This window comes from Enhydra lutris, unplaced genomic scaffold (genome assembly GCF_002288905.1).
Source record: "Enhydra lutris kenyoni isolate GAN:26980312 unplaced genomic scaffold, ASM228890v2 scaffoldscaffold43, whole genome shotgun sequence".
Classification (NCBI taxonomy): Eukaryota; Metazoa; Chordata; class Mammalia; order Carnivora; family Mustelidae; genus Enhydra; species Enhydra lutris.
This window is the reverse complement of record NW_019154127.1, coordinates 13,510,290-13,534,879: the sequence shown is the minus strand read 5'-3', so window position 1 is coordinate 13,534,879 and position 24,590 is coordinate 13,510,290. Positions and strand designations below refer to the sequence as shown.

The window sequence follows — 24,590 nt, the reverse complement described above, 5'->3', positions numbered from 1 at the left end:
AAAACCCAAAAGCTCTGACATGTGCGGTTTTAGGTCTGTGGTGGATGAGTGATGGGACTCCCGACCCCAAGCCCCGGGCAATGGGTTTGCTCTGACACGTGCAGCATCTTAGGACGGGGTGGGTGTGGGCACAAGGCCCTGTGCCCACCCCTATGGGGTGAAGGGTGAACGAGAGCCAGGCAGAGGCAGTCGGGCCTGAGTGGCCCAGGAGCCCCTTCTGGGAGTTTGCATTCAATCGAGGTACAGCCTGCCGAACCTGGCTACGTTTTGGCAAAGCGAGAGCCCGAAACCCAGCTGGCCGCTGCCGCAGGAGTTCCCCAAGGAGACCTGGGGTCAGATCAGGGCGACACGCGGCGGGGACAGGTCCCACTGGCATTCGAGTTGTTGTTTGAGGGGTGAAGTCACCCTCTGCGGGCCGGTCTGAAATCCAGACCACAGCCGAGGAAGTCTGAACGCGTGCAGGTAAAGGTGGAGCACAGCCCCGGCGCCCGCCCACCCACCCACGGAGCCTGTCGCTGGTCCCCCCACGCAATGCGGCAGGTCACCCAGCAGACCAGCCTCACGCTGCAGTGGCAGCCCGCCTCTGGGACAGAGCTGGGTGTCTCCGCCTGGGACACGGGCACCTCTCTGCTCACGCGTGGAGGTGAGGCCTGGGGAGCAGAGGCGTCGGGCCGGTAGTGGTGTTTCTGTGCGGGCAGCTGCGGAGATGCTTGAAGCGTCCGGGAGCCGCGCCCAGCAGCCCCTCACGGGGTTGGGGTAAGGGCGTGTGGGGGAGGGACAGGGCCCTGAGCCTCCCCGTCAGGCATGTGGGCCGCTGTCAGCATCTGCCAACTCCCTGCCTTCCAGTCGTTCCGCAGAAGCATACAACATCAAGGACTAACGTGAGTGCAAAGAGAGGTTTTGTTTATTGGACTTGGCTTGGATGTGACGGACACACTGCAGACAGAAGTACAGACCGATCGTCAACACACGGTTCTCGCCAGCAGAGCCAGGTAAATCCAGAGAAAACACACAGATCAAAAGACAGGTTCCATTTCATGTCCTTTCCAACACCAACAAGCACTTCCGCACGTCCCTGACCCTCCTTTGTGTTTGCGGGTACACGGGAGTTAGGACTATGCATTTATAAAGTGTGGTACCAAATTGTACAAAACTAACCAGACAGGGGGTGGGGGGCAGGAAAAGAACTGTTTTACAAAATACTAGCTCACCAGCGTTAAGGTAAGTGGTTTCCAGTTTTGGACTTCCAAGTCCCCTTCGCTACTCTGCCTGGGAAAACGACATGCACCGCGTAGAAACTGGTATTCTAAATACATTTCTTCGTGCAACACACTCGTGTGTGTGTGTAACAAGAATTAAAAAGTTTTCTTCCTTTGTTGCCAAAATCTAGGCATTAAAAATACGCCCCCGTAAACCTACCCAATTTACCCACGGAGTAAGTCAGGACAGATTGAGAGAGGGAGGGACAGAGTCCCCGGTCGCTGCTGGACCCGAGTCCGGAGGCGCGGTCTCACCAGCAGGCCCATCTCCTGGAGCAGCAGAGGCCGCCGTGCACGTGACGGGAGCTCCCTGCGTTCACCTAACTGTGCCCTTGGGTGTCTCACTACAACATCTCAAGCCCGCTGGACTGCACGGCCCATCTTTAAAGCTAAAATAAAAACTGTTAGAAAAATAATCTGGCCAATGATAATGGAACGCTTTTTTCTTAGACAAAAAGTTAAAAATACGTGACTCTTCCAACTCATCTTCTGCCATGATCGGCCTTGGTTCTGTCTTACGGAACGCAGCACTACCGGCCCACGCGAACACCGCCCCAGCATCTCGGATGCCAGACTTCTCGTTACAGGGACGGACGGCTCAGTCGAGTCACCTCTTCTCTCAGGGACTAATCAGGACCGAACTTCATTACAGAGCAGGTAAAGGACAGGGTGCACACTTCCCTCTCCGCCCGCCTCCGCTGCACAGGCCGCCTGACCCCCGGGGGCCGTAACTGCTGACAGAGCCCCACCCTGGCGACATGACGGAGAAACTAGAGTCACATCAACACAGCCCTGCCAACCAAGGGGGCCTCCCTGGTCAGGTGAAGTGGGGGCTGGTCCCACTGAGGCAGCCCTGGGGGCCTGCACGGGGCGGAGGCAGGAAGGGGGAGGCCCGAGGTCCCCCGAGCAGACAGCGCGCGCCAGGGCAGCACGGAGCACCCCCACCCCCACATTACAGACCCCCGAGTTCATTCCTTTCTTGAGGTCTGGGATTTGTGTTCGTAAACTCTAATGGGAGCCAGAGGCCCAGGGGCTCCCCTTAGGTGACCATGTGATCCCCGAGCGCGCCTCCCGTCCATCACTCAAGCTCGAGGGCCGGATGCAGCTTCCCCGCGCTCCCTCCCCTCTCCTCCGGCGGAAGCCTGAGCGCCTGCCTCCGACCCTCGTAGTGAGCGAAAGGCAGAAATCCGCAGAAATCGTCAGTGCGAGCTTCCACACTTCCGGGGAGAGGGAGCCGCGCGAATGAAGACGCACCTGCAGTTCTCAGAGGCCGATTTCGGGCTTCCAGCGGAAGCGCAGCCGTCAGATGCCACGCGCCTGCGAAGCAACGCCTTGCCGCCGGGAGTCCGGAGAGTGGCTTCTGCGAGGCCGGTCACTCCGGCTGGCACAAAGGCTTACACGGAAGGGAAGGAGGGTGACCAGAGCACGGGACCCCGAGCAAGGAGTGTGCTCTGTCACGGGTGAGCGCCGAAGAGGGCCGCTCAGCCGTCAAGACACTTTGGGCTGGCCTGAGAGGTAGGAACATGGAAGGAAACAGGGCCCAGGGGAGGGAAGGGGCGATCCGAGGGCGGGGGCTTTCCTCTCCCCGCCCCTCCTGCAGGTCCGCGTTATTGCTGGTCGGGTTATGGGCGTCTGCCCCGCACAGACTGCCAGACGTCCGTGGACCGGGGGAGGAAGGCCGGCGAGCTTGGGGGAGACCAGAAGAAGCCAGCAGCCCCGCCCCCCCGGCTGCCGCAGTGCTGGGTGCCCAAGCTAGGCTGCCGCCTCCAGGCTCCCATGGCCTCAGTGCCACGTGACGGATGATTGCTGTGCTCGGCTCCCAGGCTGGTGGGGGTCCCCGAAGTCACCGCAAATGTCAGACCCGGAGAACTCACACCGACGGCAGAGGCCCGCAGTGCCCGCTCACACCTTGTTTACACGGAGTTCACGGGGACTTAGAAACCAACAGAAAAGGCCCCACCTTCTTAAAGTTATAATTTATAGACTCTCGGTACAAAAGCAGCCTGAGAGGCTCTGCTGCTACTAGAAGAAGTCCGCAGCCGTCGGCCTCCTCTTCAGCACGGCGGGCAGCAGCTTCCTGGGCCCCGGTGGGGTGCTGGCGGGCGAGCCCGTGGGGGTCTTTAGCACTCCATGCAGGGGCCTCTGCTCAGGGTTGAAGGCCACTCGGGAGGGGCCCGTGGGACTGACCAGGATGCTCTTGTCCGTCTTCTTGAACTCTGGCCCGGACGAAAGCAAAGGCCCCGCGTTAACAGGCAGCACTTCCGACCTGCCTCCCCAGCCAAGCAGCGTCCCCCATGGGCACTGTCGCTGATTCACACGCCGGCAGCTCCCAAGGGAGCCGGGCTGTGCACCCCGGCAGGGCAGTGCCTGTCCCGAGGCCGAGAGCGGGCCCAGAGCTTCAGGAGGAAAGGTTGCCGGCATCCTGGTTCACGGGGACGAATGAACCAGTGTTTGCAGACACCATGGGAGGGGAGCGCCAGCGGGTCTGGTTCTAAGAGGAGGGATTCGGGGGGTCAGGGGTGCTCAGGGAACACGGATGAGCCTGAGGCTCGAGTGGCGGCTGCGGGAGACTTTCCTTCCAGCTCTCTGGCTCCCCACCACCCCCCCACTGTCTCCAGCTCCCGGAACAAGGCCTTGCAAGCCCTGGGGCCGCTCAGGGCCGCGGGATGGTCCCTTCCCTCCTCACGCACACACACGCGCACACACGCACACATTTACTGGTGGGCCCTAGGAAGAATCAGGTCTCAAAACACACTGCGTCCTTTTAGAGTCTGGCTTCCGTTAACAAAACGAAACAAGCCGATAGCACCAAGACTAAAAGCAACCAGATGAGAACGTCCCTCCTACCGTCTCCCCTGGGACATGGCTCCTGAGGCAGCCACGGCTGGCCACCGTCCGTGGGTACCCCAGGCCAGGCCAGCCTTGCGCGTTCTGGGTGGTCCAGGCTCGAGAGGGCTTTCCACCGCGTCTTCTCCCAGGCAGACACCGTCCAGAGGCCCCAAGGAAACCCGTCCGCACCCAACCCTGGCCGACCCACCAAAAGCCTGGTGGCGGGACTTCCGACTCAGGAATAGATCAGGGCCTGCGTCTCCCACACTCACCTGCGGTCATGTTTCTGTTCAGCCCGAAGGTGACTTTCTTGGATGGTGTCTTGTCTCGCTGCAAAGGGAGAACGACAGACAAAGGGAATGAGACAGCAGTGGTGGGGGCGCTCGGCTGGGCAGACTGCACTGCCCCTGGACACCCTCCGTCAGGACAGGCCAGCCCTGGGCCTGGTGTCTCTGGGCACACAGTGGCCATGTGCTGCACCCTGGGGGTGACGCAGGGCACGGCATAAGGTCTGAACCTCCCAGCCGATGGGAGAGCTCAGCTCTTCAGAGCGGCAAGGATGCCCATTCACCTGGAGTTTCACGATCTTACACACACCAGGGACGGACTCTGGCTTTGGGGGGCAGGGCACATGCTCCCCAGCGTTTCCCACACAGACAGAGCGGGGGTTCTAACAACTCAGAGTTAGCCAAGATGCCTTCTGTCTGGAAGACTCTGGGTGCGGGCCCGCCTTGTGTGATGAAACGCCCCATTTCTGGTGAACCCCCCAGTTCTGCCCACATCATTCCTGCTTTAAGGCCTACACGTTTTAGGACAGGAACTTGTCTCCTGTTCTCGGGATCATCTGGCAGGTGTCTCCAGGACACGGTGCACGTGCACGGTGAACACAGGCAGTCGCCCCTCTGCTAGTACGAGGCAGCACCTCCTCTTCCCAGAATGGTTCCTGTGTTGTGGGCCTCCCGGCAGGGCCACCCCAGCAGCTCCCGGCCCACTCGGCTTCGCTCTGCACCTGGCTCCACACCCCCACTGGCACCTGGCGGAGTTGGCCATGTGCTTTACCATGACCCCGACCCGGCCTTCCGGGAGTAGCCGCCACTCTTTCCCCCACCCTGACTAGTCCTTCCCTGCGTCCTAGGCAGTGACCCATGCCGACCTCCTCCAGGTCTCCCCTGTTCCCAGGCATTCAAAGACGAGGCTTCACCCACGGCACCTGCAATCCCCGCAGCCAGTCCCTCAGGCCATCCCAGATTGCCAAGAGACGAGCCCGTGCGACCCCTGCCCTGGGGACCCCCAGCACGGCAGACCAGGGCTCCATGGGCCAGCAGTGGGGCCCGAGGCCCAGCGCCCAGCACCCGCGTGTGTGGCTCCCAGGCAGCAGTGGGCTGTGCGGCTGCGGGGAGGCTGGGGGTGGCCTGTGGGGCTGAGCTCACGCACCTGCAGGGCACGGGGCACAGAGGCGACAGCAGTGCTGCTCTTGGCTTTTCTGAAGAACAGCGGCTTTGGTAAGAAGGGGGTGTCAAACCGCACAAAGTCATTCTCTGGCCTCAACGGCTGCTTCTTCGAGGGGCTGGAAACGCCCCCATCCCCCTGTGAAGGGAGGGGAGAGGGGAGAGGTCACACCCGTGTGCAAGGGGGGACCAGGGCCCACAGGACGCTGCGTCTGCAGCTCAGACACCCCCCCGCCCCCTGCCTGACACGGCTCTCGGAATCGGTGAGTGTGGACTCCGGGCCCACACGGCCGAGGGTTCCCCAGCTGCTCAGCCACAAGAAACCGCGTTTATCCATCCCCCGACTTAGCTCTCCCTGCTCGGAAGACTCCTGCCTTTCAAAGGCCGCCTGGGACACGGTGACTCGTCTTCTCATTTCTGACCAAAGACCTCACCAGCCACTGAGATGTCGGGGACAGAAGAGCGAGCACGAGGTCCAATTAGGACCTGCGGGTTGTTATGGCAGACAACTGTCCCCGGGTGTGTGGCGACCAACCGCCACCCCCACCAGGCCCCTGCCCGGCTGACGTCGTGCTGCTGGATTCTGCAGGGTCTTTGCGTTCCTAGCTTGGAAGCTGCTGCCTTCCCTCAGCAGACCCCACAGTGCCGTAAGCAAGGGCCAGACCTGGGGGGCCTCTCTCGCACGCCAGCACCCCACAGCAGAGACACACAACCGCTTTAGAGAGGAAAACCCTCCCTTGAACCTCTTTAGCAATTGTTCCAGTGCCGAGAAAAACTGTCTGGGCCTGAGAGATAAGACTAGATTTCTCGGATAGTCTCAGCGAAGAAAGAGACCAAATGAATGGTGCGCGGGGGCCGAGGGACAGTGGTACCAGTGACAGAGCTGCTCAGGGGACGGTCTAAGGCGAGACCAGGCTTCCCAGATCCCAGCGGACAGATCTGTGTGTTTCCCCAGCTGATACTTTTCCCAAGTACAGACTCACTACCTAACTGGTCAGAAGCACCGTTAGCCTGGGAATAGCGCTTAGCTGAGCACACACGGGTGCCCCTGACCCACGGCATCGGCTCCCTGGGTGCCGCACAGCAGTGCCCGCCCATGTGCATGCTGGACGCGGGCAGCAAGCCTGTCTGGGAAGGGCCAGGGAGTAAGAACTGACAGCTCGGTGGGTCGCAGGGTTTGTAACTACTCCTGCTGGGTGTCGAGGTGGCCACACAGTGGGGTGGGGGGCAGAGGGGAGGGACATGGAAAGATCCAGAGCTCCAGACACGTAAGCACAGACAGGCAGACAGGCTTTCCATTAAAAAGATAAGCAAGAAAGGTAAGAGAACTGGCCCCAAAAGGTCCAAAGAAAAGCTGGGAGCTGACGAAGGAACAGGAGAACAGGGTCTGGCGGGGACGGCCGCCCGTGTATACGGCAGGGCAGCTGTATCCTCGGCCAGGGGCACTCCCTCCTGGCTTGGGGCTGGCCCCTCTGCAGCCGTGGGGGGAGCAGCCTGCTGGGGCGGGGGCGCCAGGGCACTGGTGTATTTCCTCGTTGGCCGGGGCTGTTACAAACCAGGGCTGCTCCTCGGCCTGGAACTCTGGCCTGTCCCCCCACCTCTGCCCCACAGATCGGGGCCTGCGGCCTTACCAGAGCTGGGACGAGCGTGGCCTCTGCCTCTGGCACCCCGCTGAGTGACACAGACTCAGGCCCCTCCTTCCTCCTCTTCCTCTTTTTCAGGATGGCGGCTTTCTGACCGGACGGGCTATGCAGGTCGAGGCTGCTGGGCTCCCCCTTCTTTTTCTTCAGCCTCCTGCCCGGGGACAGGGGCCAGGCCAGCACCGGGGGGCCACTGCCGTTGACCAGGAGGGCTCCCAGTTTCCGCTTCTTCTTCGGGATGGGAGCTCCACCAGCCAGGGAGGCTCCTGGAGCCAGGGCCTGAGCGTGGGCGCTGCTGGGGCTGCCAGGGGCCGTGTCCTCCGGAGGCAGGGGTGACGCAGGCTCCACGCCCCCGCCCTGCACCCTGGGGCTCCTCTTCCTGGGCCGTTTTCTCCTGCTGTGCACTGGGGCGGGCTCCACACCGCTCTGCTCCTGGGGGCCCGGGGTGGCCACTGTCCCTGGCTCCACGGGCGTCTTTGGGGCTCTGCCCGCACTGGCCTCCGGCTCGCCGCCCCCGTTCTGCTCTGGGCGCACAGCTTCCGGCCCCGACCCCGAATGCTCAGGCTGGAAGTGGTTCTTCTTCTTCTTTTTCCTTTTTCTTTTCTGAACACTGGCTTCGCTCTCCTCTTCCTCAGCAAGAGATAACTTGTTTCCTAGAAAGACACCGGAGCCCGTGAACAGTGTCTGAGGTCAGGGTGGCCGCAGGCTTTGTTGGGCGCCTTGCTCTCCCTGGCCCAGCCAGGACCAGAGCCTCCGAAGACCGGTTCCCGCAGCCGTGTCCAGGCCCGTGGGAACCGCAGAGCCAGGCCAGACGTGAACACCAGCTACGGGGGGTGCTGAGTCCCGTGCTCTTCGCACCTGCGCAGCCCCTGAAGGTGGCCCCAGGAGGGAACACGGGCTCTACGTTCTGGGAGGCTGTGGGTGGTCCCCTGGACAGCCACGACACTCAGCTCTTTCCTCTCCAGCCGCCAAGAGCCCCATCTGGGGCCAGGCCTCCCAGCACTCCCCGACAGCGGCCCACACCCGCCTCGCCCTCTTCCCTTGCCAGCACCAGCTTCGCGGCTCACCTCGCTCCTTCTCCAGCTCTGTTCCCTCTAGAACTTTATTTCCTTTTCTCTTCTGCCTTCCTCGGTCGAGGGTTTGGTCATCTTCATCAGCAGAAACACCGTCCACAAAACCGAACTGAGACACGCTTCCTGCCGGACCCCAGAGCCACAGCTCGTCAGCCGAGACCATCAAGACTCCACACCCGCCTCACCTGGGAAGCTTCTCCACCCTGACTTCCACGTCCTCATCCCTGCTCTCATGACCTCCCCAACCCAAAGCTGCCGCAGACGCAGGGATGGCACCCATGGGGGAACATGCTGACAGCGGGGCCCCTGGGGCTCAGCCACCCTCACTCCCATGGCACTGGCCACAGACGACAGCTTTTCCCCAGGGGCACGACGACCATGACAGCAGAGGAAAGGGAGCCTAAGAGGTCTTCTTTTTCCTGAAAAATCAAACTGGAAGCTTCCTGGACCAACAGAAATCCCCCCGTTGAAATGACAAGAACCCCCTTGCCCTGCTGTGGCCTGGGTGCACGGTGACGGGGCAGGAGCTCAGCCCGAGGACGGCCTTCACAGTTGAGGGCTGCTGCTAAGGCTCCCAGCGCCTCTCAGTCCCGTTTCTCAGCATTTGCCGTGACTGCCCCAGCGGGGCCACGTGCAAGTACCGTCACCCGCCGCAATCCTCCGGCCTCCTCACCTTCGGAGAGATCCCGGAACCTGAAACACAGAACAAGGGCCCCTGAGGAAAGCCCTCTTTTCTGTCTTCCACAAACACACAGGACCTGACGTTTAGGCTGTGCCCTCTGGGCGGGCAAGGGGCGGTGTCTTTTCCTTCCCCAGGGGAGGCCAAGGGTGCTGTGAGCCAGAGGCCTGAAGTGGAGGAGGAACTGCCCTCCGGGACACGGCGACCTGGAGACTCTGTCTTGGTTCGTTCACACAGAACAGAAGAAATGACAATTTCCTTCTCTGGGCTGGAACAGCTTCCCTCTCTGCCAACAGCCCTTGTCCTCTCTGCTCACCGGGTGGCGAAAACGCTCCCCGCGGGGCCAGGGCTGGAGTACATGGGAAGCGTGGGGGCTGTGTGCTGGTGGGGGGCAGAGATCTGGGGGTGTGGGGAGTGGGCCTGAGCCCGGCTCCGCCAGCTGCCAGCTGGGACACCAGCCGAGCCCCGTGGGCGGTGGGGAAAACAGAGAAGCCGTCCTACAGGGCTTTCCTCAGCGTGGACTCGTCCAGTGCTCAGGGGGCAGCTGTGCACATGGTGGCAGTCCCGTCGGCTGCTCCGTCGGAGTTACAGGCGCAGCCGCTCTCCGGCATCCCCACGGGGGGGGGGGGGGGCGGGGGGAGCGATGAGGGCCTCGATCACACCCGAGCGGCTTGCCCACGCCACAATTTCTGGCTCTGCTGACGCCAGCTGAGGCCACGACTTCTCTTCGCACCACTAGGAGGCAGCCTCGTGTAGGCGGGGGAGTGGCCATTCCCCAAAACCTTCCGGGGACATGCCATGGCCAGACATGCTGGAGGCCGGGCAGGGGGGTAGTGGGGAGGGGACGCACCCTCCCCCACGAGATGCGTGAATACAGGCTGCGCCCAGTAGTCACCTACTTTTTGATGAGCTTGGAGAGACGCTTCCTGTTGAAGGGAGGGATGTTCTTCTTGTTAGTGATTTCCAGGAGTCGGTCGGCAACGGCCTTGTAGTCGAACTGTGCAAGAAGAGCAGCGAACGTGACCCGCAGGCGACCCACACTTAGAAAGTCCCTTCCGCTGGTGACAGACACCGGCAGCGTGGGACTCTGGGCGCACTCAGCAGGACGGTCCACAGGTGAGGGCTAAGACCCAGTGACCAAGATGTTCAGGGCCATGTTTGAAAAATCTGTTCTACTTTTTGTTGGGGGACGCTAGTCCTCGTCCGTTCTATTTATTCTCTCCTTAAAAAAAGTCGTGGTAAATAAACCACACCCCATGAAACTTGTCCAGGTGTGCGTCTTTGTAAATTTAATCTAGATGTCCAACTTGCGCTTGGCAACACGGTAACCTTTACTGGAAAAGCACGGAGCTGCCTTTGTTGTAGGGAACGGGATTTACGGTTCAGGCCAAAGTGGAGACTGACATCTTTCAAAATTCCGTCCCCTTCGTCTCCAGTAAGCTCATCATAAGGAAGAGGACGTCAGCAAGCGAAGGGATTAGAGATGACTGCATACTCGGGCCGTGCAGAAAATGAGCTGTGGCCCTAATTCCCACTTAGCCAGGCCTCGCCACAGCGAGTCCACGTTCTACCAACCTGGAGCAGGGGCCCAGCGTCCTCCAGGCGCCCTCCAGGCTCCCCGTCGTCATGGACCCCGTCCTTTCTGGACTGCTGCTTGCCCAGCGCTATCAAAACACACCCAGAGACAGAGCTCTCGAAACACACGGCCACGACTACTTCCACAGGAGCCACCGTCTCTGTCTCTGCACAGAGAAAATCCTGCCAACACATTTGTCAGCTCCCGAGGAAGTCTGTTAAAGGAAGTCCCGGACAAATCGCGCATTTTGCCTTTCAACGATGTCACAGACAAAACCTCTGCTGCCCTCAGTACCCTCCAGTGCTCTGTCTTCCCGTCCACCCCAGCAGGGACAGGAGGCCCGGGCACATGGGAGCAGAGCACTCGGGAGTCTGTCCCGGTTTCAGGTAAATTTGAGATGACGTACTAACGTCTCACAGGGCTGCCGCGGCAGACACGAGTTATTAATAACGCGACTCTTAACATTTAAAAAGGAATTCGAAGAGCCCTGATGCCCATGAAGAAGCAGATAGAAATCACCAAGGAAAACTCACAACTTGTCAGATCCTAGAGGCTGGTTAGTGGTGGGGCCTCGGGGCCCAGCCTGGAGAAGACGGCGCAGGGCCCTGTGCACGCAGGTCCCAGGCAACATGCAAGACCCATGGAGCTGGGGACAGCCCCGTGATCACGCGACACCTGCTCAAGGTCACCTGGTTAGTCCCCTCACCCACGCTGAATTTAAGATTAAAGTTTTTCTTCTTTCGTTGTAAAAGAACAGTTTTTCTGATTAAAAAATAATGCACGATTGCTGTAGAAAATTGAGAGCAACAGAAAAGGTACAGAGGAAGCAGGAGTCACCCACAACTCTGCCGTGCGGGGCCAACGACGGTCATTCTTGGAGCCTCCCAGACTTTTAAGGGGGTGTGCCAAACCAGGCACCCTGTATGAAAAAGGCTGAAATTTCCTCTGGCCATCAGTTTTTGAAATCTCAGCTTCTTAAGGTCTATATAACATTTCAAAAACCCGCTGTACCCTGACTGTCCCGTTTACCCAATGCCGCACCCTCAGCACTGCCAGGGTCAAGGGGCCCCTGAAATGCAGGCTCCAGGGGTGGCCCCAGCGGCAGCAGCCCACAGGCTTAAGGGAGCCCCAGGGGCCCCGGAGGTGAGGAGGCGGCACGGAAACAATGCCCACCTGGGACCCTCTGGCAGACGCAGGGCCCCATTAGGATGTTTAAACCTCAAAAACCCGAAACAGAAACAAAAGCCAAAGCAAGTGCAACAACAACATAAAACCCTGTGGGGACTGGTAGGACCAGGAGGCGGCGTGGGCGTGACGGGCACGGAGGGGGCTCCCGGGTGCAGAGCTGCGTGTCAGTGCACCCCGGCCTCTCTTCCCAGGTACGACCCATAGCGGGGCCCCCGGCGACAAACTCTTAGGTTGTAGCAGTGAGGCTCCCACGAATGCATTAAAACGTGTTCAGCTGAGGGCCGCCTGGGTGGCTCAGTGGGTAAAGCCTCTGCCTTCGGCTCAGGTCGTGATCTCAGGGTCCTGGGATGGAGCCCCGCATCGGGCTCTCTGCTCAGCAGGGAGCCTGCTTCCCCCTCTCTCTGCCTGCCTCTCTGCCTACTTAGGATCTCTGTGTCAAATAAATAAATAAAATTAAAAAAAAAAAAAAATTGTTCTGCTGAGAACTTTGTCTAAACTGACCGTTGAGGGAATCGTCTCACCCGTCTGCTTTATATTGACTGGTTTCCTCCACGCCGCCTCGTTTTCCGGCATCTCTTCCTCGGAGAACGCGATCTCACCCACTTGGGTTTTCTGCTCCCCGAGGGTCTCTTCGGGGCTGAAAGGAGACTGGTCTACGATGACTTCTAGAACACCCCTCGCTATCGTCTGCACCAATGTCTGGCTGAGGGCGGAAGACAGCGGGGAGAAGGTGACGACAAGGCGCGGCCTGGTCATGAGCGTGGGTGGCGGGGTGCCCAGCGCTCGGCCCACTGCAGCCTCCCGGGCACCTGCCGTGACCGTCACCCGGGCAGCACCGGTGTGGGGCCGGCGGACAGCCACGTGGGGAGGGTGGACAGAAGTGGGAGGGCGTGACTCCTGGGATGTCTGGGGTCAAAGCCAGCAGAGTCCAGGCCGGACTCAGGGCGTCCCACATCTTGCATAGGGAATTTCGGAGTCCAGCTATTCTGGGCTCTGCATAAACCCTCGCAGGTGTCCTGCGTCGCACCTCCCGGCGATTCCACCACCACTGCCCACGGTTAAGCACTGAATGAGGCCGCAAGAGCAAACACGGGACTCACTCCTTAGTCCTGGCCGCAATTTTGCAGAACGGATCAATAAACTTGAGATTCTGATCTGCCAAAAGCTGAAATTCAGAAGCAGAATAGAAACAATGATACGTCCTAGGAAACGGAGCCATTCACCTTTTCCACACAGGTTAGGTCCGGAAAACAGTTCTGTCCACACCCAAAACCCACCACGTGACCTGCCCAGACGCTCGGGGTGGACGGCCAGAGGCCACGGCCGTCTTCCAGCCGCCTGGTCAGTCCACGGACCAGAGAAAACCAGCCCACTAACCACACTGTTCTGCGATCCCTGCCCTACAGACAGGCTCTTCACAGATGTCAAAAACTGTAAGACTGACCGATTTTTTAAAATGTAGTATTTCTACTTCCTTTTAATTAAAAAAAGTGTTCACTGCAGAACACCTGTAAAAATAAAAAAGCAAAGATTGCTGACAGTCCCAAATTCAGACAATCACGTGCAAGCAAACCCGTGTCCTTCCACACACCGTCCACGCACGGGTGAATCCACGCTTGGGAGAGGCATCCGCGAGCACAGCTTTATCTGCCGCCTCTGAAAACATCAACACCGTGACCCCGTCCTTGTGCTACTACTGGACTACGTTCGTCGCTTCCCACGGTCCCTAAGTGAGACCTCCAGGGGCATCCTTAGCACACAGCCTGTGTTCCCGCTTGCCCTGCACTGCTAAGCACGTGCTCCCAGCTGGGGAAGGATCCGCTGAAAGAGCCTGAGCCCGTTCCCGATGCCCCTGCGGCGGAGCACAGCGCCTCCTCCTCGGCCCGGGGGCCACGGGCAGAGCCAGCGCCCAGTCAGGCCAGCTGTGGTCACGGGACACCGGCAGCCGCGTGGCATCTTACCTCTCTCCCTCCCACTTTGGACAGCTCGTGCAGATAGATGCCGATGAAGTGGAACTTCACCCCGTTCGGAGACTGGCTCTCGGGGTGCAGGACTTCTTTCATCAGGACATCGAGGAACAGCTTGATTCGGCTGAAGAAACCACACACACGGTTCTATGAACTACAGCAGGCCAACGCCTCTCTTCCCCGAAAGGAAACAGTCCCGTTCGTTCTCATGCTCCGCGGCGTGACAAAGCGCGTGAGGCCGAGCGCGTGTTGCGAGGAGAAACGCAATCCGTGCGATGGGCAGAACACGCTGCACGTGGGCCCGGCCCCTCCAGGAGCCTCTTCCGGGCTCTGAGTTCTTCACGCGGAAGGAGGCTCTGCTCCTCCCAGGAGTTAGCAGAGCGGAAGGCAGAGATGAGGCAACTCATCCCAGCTCGCTCATTAAAATGCTTGAAAAACACACTGTTACTTTAAAAGTTTTATTTTATATTTTTATTTTTTAAAGATTTTTTTTTTTTAAATTATTTGACAGAGAGAGCCACAAGCAAGGGTAGCAGCAGGCAGAGGCAGAGGGAGCAGCAGATCCCAGCTGGGCAGGGAGCCCGACGCGGGGCTTGATCCCAGGGAGCATGACCCAAGCCGAAGGCAGACGCTTCACGGAGCCACCCAGATGCCCCTACTTTAAAAGTTTTAAAGCCACCAAATGCTGGTCCCAATAATTTACCGACCTCTCTTCCCAGCCATCTCTCTTCAGAACCTCAAAGGACTGCCTCAGGACCAGACGGATCAGCTGGAGAGAGACAACTTTTGTTACACAAGGAGAGAAAGAAACGTCCGTCCGTCAGCAGAGGAAGAGACCCGTGGAACTGGCAGAGCCGCATCTCCGAAGTGAGAATAGGGTCACCATCGCCGCAGGGAGCTTCCCATCAGAAAGTGCTAACGGAGGACCCCAAACTCACCGACAGCGAGAAAAGAGAGCCGCCCTCGACCACGGATGCACATACTGTCCCGTGACCGCAAGAGCCCTCGCCACGCCTCACACGGACACCCTTCCCCTGTCCCGAAGCCGCCTGGCTGCCTGCCCGCCCCAGGCCACCGAAGCCGACGGGGGAAAGCGCACAGGTCTTACCATGTAGAACTTGTCCAGGCGCAGCCGGTCTATCCCCTTCCACTCGCGGTTCATCGTCTGCCAGAATGTCTGAATGAACAGGTGCTCTGTGGCGAACGAAAGGCTTTGAGAACTTGGGTGTTGGGCTCACATACGACCACACAGCAAGAAAGTAACACAGGGAAACAAACTAGGATTCTCTGTTATTTACTTTTTCCAAAAATTTTTTTGGCAGCTAGAAAATCTGATCAACAGTTAAGCTCGCTCAGTAATGTATTTTCCATTTCCACAAAGCCCGTCATAACAGCAAGGCTGGCGGTATCTTGCTGTTCAACCACACTGCTCTACGCAGCGCTTCTCTCTATCCCCCGCAAAGCCGTGTTTCTATTAAAATCAAAAATTCTCTGAGCCTCGTCTACAGGGCCCTTTCTGCCCACCTACACCTAACCACCAATCCAGAGCCGTCGCTTCTGACGAGCGCTTGGACGATCTGCGCAGAAACTCAGCTTTCGGTTTCACGTTCTGTGTCAGCTGGTTGAGTTCTAACAAAATGTTCTATTTTTCTCTTCTGAGCCGCGAATCTACCACTCTTCCATCCAAAAATAACTGTTGAATTTTTTAACCTGTTTTTACTTCTTTTTGCACAATTCTTCCTTGATATGTGAAAACCGAGAGGATAATCCGCGTGTAGACTTCCGCTCGTTACGAGCGGGCTGGAGCCCGGCGGAAACACGGAGCCGCTGGAGTCCCTAAGGCCAGTGGGGCCTCCGTGCCGCAGAGCGCTAAGCGGAACCGACCGCCACTTCTGCGGTCTCTTTGCCCTTAGCCAGGAATCAAAGCCTGAATGTCTCAGGGATAATTCATCTGTCCCTCTGTCTGCTCTTTCTAGTACAGAGGGCTCACTGCGCGGTCTATTACCAGTGATGACCCTCCGTGGCTCCGGTCTTTGGGTCAGCCTGGCCGCCAGAGGCTCCGGCGAGCCCCGGCACGCGCATGCCGAGCCTCTGAGCGCGTTACGGCACCTCAGAAGGCACAGACTCTGGAGAGTCTCATTTTTAAAAACAAACAAAAAAAAAAAAAAAAAAAAAGATTTTATTTTTTTGAAATCCGTGCAAGGTCACACGACAGATGCCCTTTCGGGGTCACGGCTTTCCCACGGGGGAGGTCTGTCTCCCGCCAGGTGTGCACTGATAGCCCCAGGTGCTGTTCAATAAGCCCCTGGAGAAAGGAGACCCTCAAGGAAGGAGAAACCACAGGGCCTAGTTTCCCAGGCAAGTTACCCAAGCAGATGGACGAGGAAGCTTTGAAAAGCATGAAAATGTCAGGACTTACGGGCCTCTGAGTTGTTAACAACGTGGACGAGTTGGGAAATAGTGTTCGCTAGTTCCTCCTGCAAAGGCGGGGTCAGGGAGAGATAGCGGGATTACTACGCGGCAGCACCGGGACGGGACAGCGTCTGCTGGCGTCCGGACCTCAAGCCATGTCGCCATTTCAATTCCACCACATGCACAGGTCCCAGTCCCAGGGGACTGCTGTGCCACGTGACATGCCTCTGCATGTGAGGGACAGCAGCTCTGGTTTCTGCGCAAATGACCCACACGGGCAAACTAGCCACCAGTTCCTGGCTTTAAACATCTTAACACGGGATGGAGATTCTAGCCTTAGCCCCCAAATTACGGCACAGCGATGTCGGCAAGGGGTTCCCTGGCGGTTAGACACGGGGACTGTCACTCCTCAGGGCTGTGTGTGGACAGACAGTCCTGGCCTCTGCTGGCTCGCAGCAGGCTGGAGTGGGCGCGGGCGGGAAGCGAAGGTGAAGGGCTCCCGTCCAGGCTCCGCCCAGGGCCAAAGGGCCCCATGAAGTCAAGCCCTGCTACAACACGGCAAGCCCGCTGGTGGGGAGAATTTGGTGGTCTGGGTCTAGGAAGAGACCTCCCCTGGGGAGTGGCCACCAAAGAATCCTGCTCAGGACAGGAGCACAGCCCTCGTCAGGGGGACCTGCACTCCGTCCGCACTCACGTCTTCCTCACCCGCTTTAAAGGAACTCCCAGACTGGAAAGGGATGCTCCCCCTCCTCTGTTTTCTTCCTCCACTAAAGCTGTCGGCTGTCACTGCTGAATGTAACTGAAAAATATTTGGCCCTGCTGTCCTACTCAAAATGTGTTCAGCGGAGTAAAAGCAGTAAATCAAAGCGTGCCGTCACACAGCCTGGGGAAGTGGGGGGGCCACACACTAATCCAGACACCTCCAGGCCGCGATGGGCTTGCGAGCCGGTGTTCCCCGAGGCTCACCCTCCGCCCTACAGAGGCAGGCCTACTCTTATGCACACGCAGCAAAGCTCTGTCAACACTGAGTCCCCTGCTGAGACGGCTTTGGTGGTGGGGCTCAGCGTGCGTGGCAGCTGGGTCCAGAAGAACACGCACCTCTGTACCCAGCCTCCGCCTGACATTAAGGCTGGGGCGTCAGAGGCAGGTCTGGGGTTGGTCTACAAAGATCCCGACTCCCCACGAGGTTGCCGCCCAGTCCTCACAGATTCTCAGACCACTGCCATGCCACGACTGACCACCAGCAGTAACAGACAAAACAAAACTCGAAAATATGCAGTCATGTAAAACCTTCCATGGGACGAGCTATGAAACTATGACAGAGAAATACGGAATCTGCATTGTAGGCACATTCTTTGTTATTTAAAAAGGGGACCTCACCGCCCGGCCCCAGTGTCGCTGTCTGGATGCACGAGAGGTGGGCAGCTGAACCCTGAGCAGTGACGTCACAACGCCTTTACGTGCACGGGACATGGACCCAGCAGGAAACGAGCAAGCCCTTTTCTCCACCTGGGCCAAAACACCCCAGCCATACGAAAGGGAACTGTATGTTACCTGGAGGAGGGGTTCATCCTGCACCCACATGCAATAGAAGAGCCCTTTCCATATTTTTAGAAGTTCTTCTTGACTGAAACCTCCTAGGGGACAAAACAGCACAAACGTCTTAGAGCCCTCGCATTTCCCGCCCAGCACCTAGAACCGCCACGCGAGCCGGGACAATAGCACCACACACGTTTTCATTCTCTTACCCACAAAGGTCTGTTTAAAATTTTTTTTATTTTTAAGGTTTTATTTGAAAGCGAGCAGAGACGGAGCACGAGTTGGGGGGCGGGGAGGAGAAGGAAAAGCAGACTCCCCGCCGAGGAGCTCAGTCCCAGGACGCCGGGATCATGACCGGAGCCGAAGGCAGATGCTTCACCGACTGAACCACCAGGTGCCCCACAGATGTCCTTTTTATTCTGAAGCATCCACTTCCTTGTGGTATAAGAATAAACAGGTGTAGATCATGTAGTTTTATGCCTTGTGGGGCAGGTGGTAGTGGTGGTACATCCTCGTTCTCTGGGTAGTGTAAGGAAGTGCACGTCATCACAACAAAAAGTCAATGAGCAAGGCGGTCATTTACAAAAGGAGCCCCTCTAGGTGCCCCTCTCTGCCGAGAGCCCGCGTCTCACACCGGCACACTCGGGCCGCATTCCCCACACTGGCATTGCTCTTACAGACACAATTGCAAGTCCCAGTCCCGTACAGCTGGCCCTGCGGAAACGAGGAGAGCTTTGCGATATTCTTTCCTGCAGACACCTTATTAAGGATCCTGCCATGGGGTCAAACTTGGCCACACCCTGACCTCTCCCCCTCCTGGTTACAGTTTTCACTAACTGGGCAATGTCTGCCTGGCTTTAAGTGCCATCACCTTGCTTAGTGTTGTCCGGACTCATTTTCAAGCCATATACCGCCCCTGAGCAAGACACGAGTCACACACGGCCTTCTGGCTCCCGGGCAGACCCCCGGTGTCATGGAGTAATTGCTGAGTGACATAAAGGATCCCAAAAATCAGGTAAGTGCACATCCCTGGAGTTTCCAAGCCTGTGGAGAACAGACAGAATCCTCGAGGCTTGGCTCATGTCCCCAGTGGTCTGTGTTAACACTTCACTAGGAGATACTAGCAAAACGCTTTTGGATTATCAAAGAAGGATAAAGGTGAATGCCAGGAAGCACACATACACCGGGCATCAATGTACTTTCAACACACCGAAAGGTAATTAACAAGCGGCGAACAGACCCCTCTGGCCATCCTGAAGTTAGCGCGTCCACAGTGGGAGTGCACGGACTTCCAAGCTACCCGAGACCTTTCTCGTATCAGCTATTTTATTACGGTGCATTTTGATTCTCTGTGACAGGTTCTCACTTCAAACCACTATACCAGGAGCTAAAGTTTATTAAGATGTATTTCCTTTAGGGGTTGGGCAAACGACATGGCAACTGGCTTCCCCACCCCTCCTACCTTGCTGTGAATAAGCCACACCTAGGGGCCCACCATTGCTAGCACGACTATGGCGTGAGTGACAGATCTGGAGCCCCAGCCAGAGCGAGCGATGCAGCGGCCGGCTCCTGCCTGGATCCTGTGGCTCAGAAAAATCCACGAGGTGATGGGAGAGCTCAGCAGTTCAGTTCAGTTACTTCATAGGAAGGAATTAAAAAAAAAAAAAAAAAAAAAGGTGTGATGCTGGTAGTGTGGTTGTGTGAGAAAGAGTCCTCAGGCTCTGGAGAGCCACAGGGATTGTGTGGAGGGGAGATGTCTGCGATTTGCTTCACGACACCCTAGTGGAAGGGGGAAGTGGACAGAGGGGACAACCCAGGCAGGGAGTAACGGGGCTGAAGCGGAACAGGGAGTCTGCTCCTCTCAGAGGCTCCTGCCCTCTCCCTGCAGACTTGAAGAGGACGCAGTCTACACCTGCCGTGCCGGGGAGCCTGCGGGAGAAGGGAAGCAGTGTCGGGGCGCGGAGTCTGCCAAGGAGAAAAACAGTTCTGGGGCCATCAGGTGAGCTCCTCTGTGAAGCTGTGCTTTGTGGTGTTTCCCCTAAAAACTAGTCTGGCTTGGGGGCGCGTGGGTGTCTCAGTCGATTCGGTGTCTGACCCTTGGTTTCAGCGCAGGGTCACAGGATCTGCTGGACATCCCCCCGCCGCCCCCTCTTGCTCGCTTGTGTCTGCACACACTCTCTCTCAGACAAGTCAAATGAAACGAAGCCGTGTGGCATGGATGTTTTGCCAAGCTGTGACTGAAAAGAAGTCTTAACCAATAAAGACACATTCTTACCGCAAGATGTTCATACGTTACACCAAAAGTTACACAATCAAAAGTGCCTTGTTTACTACCCCCTGAGCCCCAGAGGGACCTGGCGCGCATCTCTCCGGATCCTCCCCGGGCGCCGACATAATGCTCACACGTAGCACGGAAACGCAGAGACGCATGGCTGTGTGTGTAACCCAGACGGCGTCACACGTGCCACGCATCCCACATTTGGCCACGTGCTTAAAAATAGCATAGCGCATGTTTATCTCTAGACGGTTCTTCTCACCAACTCCAAGCGACAATCTGACGCACTCAGCACGTGGGGCTCACCCACACCTCCAACAGGCAGAGAGGCAAAGTGTGTGTACTGGAGAGCTTCACGTAACGGAAGACGACGGATCCCAACCCAGTAATGGGCCGACAGCAGACCCCAGACCGCGGGCAGGACAGGGGGTCGGACGTGAAATACCATCTGTTTCTTCCCCTGGGAGGAAGCAAAGCGTCGTGGACACAAACCTGTGGCTGGGCCCCAGCTAGCTCCCTACCGGCCGTGCTGTATCGGGAAGCCAGCGGCCAGCCCTCGGCCCATTCCCTCGCCTACAGTGTACGTAGGGTCAAAATCTGATTAAAAGTCTGATTAGGGTCAAAATCAAAAGCATGTTCTAGATGTGCTTTGTAAGAGCAGAGCACTAGTCAGTGCTACTGGTAGGTTTTACGGTTTTTCACGGTTTCCATCCACATGTACGTACATGTACTTCCAATATATGTATAAAAACCATTGGTTTTCACCAGGAATTTAGTTAGTCAAAACACAGTAGCATTTTTTTTGGACGTTTATGAAGTAATCTCTACCTCTAACGTGGGGTCAAACTCGACCCCGAGATAGAGTCCCACGCTGCAGTGAGCCCCCGTTTTTCTTTTCTTTCTTTTTTTTACGTGGACTTACAGGTGACACACTGTGTTACATCAGTTTCAGGTGCTCGCCACAAGCTACCGTGTGTCACCCACACAACGCCGTTACCATGCCACTGCCTATATTCTCCGTACTTTCACCCTGTGACTCACTCATTCCATAACCGGAGGGAGGCCTAAAGTACCCATTTTTGAAGCATTTAGAGCAAAACAGAGAAATGCTCATCATTTAACTTCTCTTCACTGTGCGGGTTAAGTACTCATCCCAAGCAGTTTCAGCTCACAACTGCTTTTTATCTGTCTTCTTGGGGCTGACTTCCTTAAACCAGTGCCACTAAGTTTCTGGCAACAACATGGGTTTAGTTACTTCGCAACAAACGAGGCGAACACCAAGTGAGATGTGGGCAGAGTAAACTCCCACGAGCCGTGGAATGGAAACACCTGACTGCCGCTGAGCACTGAATGAGCTCAGGAGTCATCTGAGGTCTGGTGAGTCCACATGCAGTCAGTTAAAAACTCCCCCAGCTCTGCACGCAGTCCAGAGACCCCCTAAACCTAACAGTATGAGGAAACACTTCCCCCATTACTGAATCTGAGAGCCCATCGCCCTAAGATGCACGGTTCTTTATGAGCCACCGTACGAAAGCAAGAGGGCAAATAAAATGCTCACAAGGTTGATTTTAAGATCCATTCCCAGGTCTGCAGATGTAAATGTTTCAAGTTGCAGAGTCAATAAAACTGGGGGGTGAGGGAATTCTGTCTTTTGTTGACGGCTCTATTCCCAGTGCCAAGACTACTGACAGCACACAGTAGGAGCTGCGTTTGCTGAAGACATGAACGAACAAAGAGACAAATGAGCTCTCGTTTGGAGGACAGCGATCGTTCTGTGAGTGCTTCACGCAAACACCAAAGCAACATTTAGCTGCTTGAGGCACTGCAAAGATTTCCAATTTGTTTTTAGAATCATAAAGCCATCAGGGCATCTGATCGGCCCTGCTGGTGGAACATCTGACTCTTGATCTCAGGGCCTTGAGTTTGAGCCCACTTTGGGTGTAGAGATTACTTTTATATTTTTTTAGTAACTAGGCTCTGAGCCGAGCGTGGAGCCCAACATGGGGCCTGAACTCACGACCCTGAGATTAAGACCTGAGCTAGGATTAAGAGTCAGACACTTAACAGACTGAGCCATCCAGGTACTACAAGATCACTAAAAAAAAAAAAAAAAAAAACCACAAACAACAAAAAACCAGAACAAAACACAAAGCTATCTATGTTGCTGATGGGCAGTTCTGTATCAGTAAGACTAAGATTTCATACTTCCTTTACTGTGCACACGCCAAAACACAACAAACTGGGACGCCTGGGTGGCTCAGTGGGTTAAGTTGCTGCCTTCGTCTCAGGTCGTGATCCCAGGGTCCTGGGATGGAGCCTCACATCAGGCTCCTTGCTCGGCAGGGAGCCTGCTTCTCCCTCTGCCTGCTTGTGCGCACTCTCTCTCTGATGAGTAAGTAAAGAAAATCTTAAAAAAACAAAAACAACAAAAAACCCACAACGAACTGTGAGCCTGTCAACGAGATGCACACATCAGGCCAAGTTATTCCCCAACGGGCATTTCATGCCGATGGGGCTCAGTGGCGGCTAAAACCTTGTTTATTCCGTTCCCGTGGTCACGGCCTACCACACTCGCCGTACAGTTCGTTTTCCAGAAGCCCAGCGTACTCCACGCAAGGTGGACATGGTGGTGAACAAGAGACACAAAATAAGTCACTCTTAGCGTGATGGGTGCTGATCAGACATGACCTTGGGAGCACTGGTGTATGCCCACTGGCCTCACACGCCCGTGTCCCCTCAGATCCTGGGTCTGCTCGCCAGAGGGGTCTGAGCAACAAGCTCTGTCTGGCCGTCTCAGCCCTTATGCCCTTACTCTGTTCTTGTGCACAGGCGGCCCCTCATTCGCCTGGATGCGCTCCCACTTGCAGCTGAGCAGACAGACGGACGCTCACTGTCTGGGGAAGGATGACACACGGACAGGTAACGAAGCTGCAGCTAAGTGCCAGGCAGGGACACACTGGCTGTTCTGGAACCCTGGCGGGGCGGGGTGAGACGGAATGGAAGGCACTTTGGAGGGAGTGACGCTGGACTGGGCGCCGGGAGCGAACAAGAGAAGCAGAGGCCGAGAGGAGAGAAACCGTAGCCGGGAGCCGGCACAAGGCGGTCATGCAGGGGCTGAGGTGGGAGGGCACAGGGAGAACAGACCGTTCCCTGCAGACCAGAAACCCAGGAAGGTGGGACGTGATGAGAACAGTTTTAGACCAGCCCTAGGCTGGTCTGTGGGGGACAGGTTCAAGAGAGCGGCAAACGGAGTTAAGGAGACTGGTTAGGAAGCAAACTCTGAGTCTAGATGGCATAAAGGGGCTCAGGGAGGGCAAAGAAACTCAGAGGATGGCACACAGGGACGCCACGGGAGAGTGGATGTGGGCTGGGGGAGAGGAAGGGGGAGAGGCGTCTAGGACATCACCGTGTGCCCAGCCAGACGCTGAGTGGATGGGGACAGAAGTGAGGCAGAGGAGAACAGATTTTAGGGGGAGGAAAATGAAACACTTCTGGGCATCTGAGTCTGAGGTGCCCTTGGGACACCCAGGCGGGAGGACCCTGTCCATAAGGCCTATCTGAGCGGACAGCAGCCAGGTTTGCCCTCGCCACGTGGGTCAGGAACCTTCAGCGGACTTGGGATCCCTGAAGCCAGGACATTAAGTGGACTCTCGGGGGATCCCTAGCAGAACTGAAGTTGGCAATCTGGTCTTCCCTCCTTTCCCGCAGACTTCCCCTAAAACGGTGTTTTCTCTCTCCTGGGTGCCCCTCTGCGATTTCTCCCCGACAGAACGACACTAAGGAGGCCAGCGCAGGGGCCCGTAGTGTCTGTTCCGTAGACTCCGAAGGCAGCAGCGCTCGCAGTCAACAAACCCAGACTCGTGCGAGCACGACACAGAAGGCCCGTTGCCCACGGCGCTCGCAGCGTCCAGAGCTCACGGAGCCCTTCGATAGCCTCGCACTGGTCAGGAGCAAACCAGGGGTGACCTGCCACCGCCGCTCGTCCCGCTTCGAGCTCCAACAGCCTCCGTCTCCCTCCTCTGACAGCCGTTTCCGGGCGCGCTCGCTCCCCCCCGCCGCCGTCCGCACCCGCTCACCTCCCCAGAGGCCCGCCCGGAACAGCCCGGAACAGGGGCTCCCCCTTCCCCGAACCTCCCTTCCCCTTCTTCGCTCACACTCTACCGCCGCTACCGCGCCCGCCCGGCTCCTAGCGCCGTGGACCGCAGGGCCCGTCCGTCGGCTCCGCCGGACTCCCGCCAACACGTGCTCCCGCGGAGGCCCTCGGGTCGCGGCGGGGGTGCGGAGGCCCGGCCCCGGGTCAGCCGCCCGCTCCCCGCCGCCCCACTCCCCGCGCCTCCCGGCGTCCCAGCCAGCCCCTCGCGGTCGCGGCGCGCTGGGTCGGAGGGGGGCGGTGCCCGCGGCGCGGACGCGCACGGACGGCCCCCCGGGTCCCGCGCCCCGCACCCCCCCCCCCCGCCCGGCCGCCATGTGGCGCCGCCGGCCGCCCGCGCCCACCTGTCTCCCTCTGCGTCTTCACGCTGAGGTACTGGCGCAGCTTCCTCACCGCCCGCTCCCGGATGCCCTTCTCCTGGGACGCCAGCCGCTGCGCGAACTGCAGCTCGGCCGGCTGCATGGCGGGGGCCATCGCGCCCGCTGGACCATGCCCGGCCGCTGCCCGCCGCCCGCAGCCTCCCGCCGCCGCCGAGCAGCCCGGGGCCGCGACTGC

At 57.9% G+C, this 24,590-nt stretch overlaps 1 protein-coding gene across 1 annotated transcript; it reads right to left on the bottom strand.

The window, feature by feature from the left end:
- Window positions 1-882: 882 nt before the first annotated feature.
- LOC111155731 (ribosomal RNA processing 1B) lies at window positions 883-24,550 on the bottom strand. Its single transcript, XM_022516094.1, has 16 exons — window positions 24,380-24,550; window positions 17,626-17,708; window positions 16,079-16,136; window positions 14,768-14,853; window positions 14,367-14,428; window positions 13,654-13,783; window positions 12,793-12,857; window positions 12,214-12,395; window positions 10,504-10,592; window positions 9,828-9,925; window positions 8,923-8,942; window positions 8,244-8,372; window positions 7,168-7,829; window positions 5,523-5,675; window positions 4,361-4,418; window positions 883-3,475 (listed from the first exon to the last, which is right to left on the bottom strand). The coding sequence occupies exons 1-16, from the start codon at window positions 24,507-24,509 to the stop codon at window positions 3,282-3,284; spliced, it is 2,199 nt and encodes a 732-aa protein (XP_022371802.1). The 5' UTR covers window positions 24,510-24,550; the 3' UTR covers window positions 883-3,281.
- Window positions 24,551-24,590: the final 40 nt, after the last annotated feature.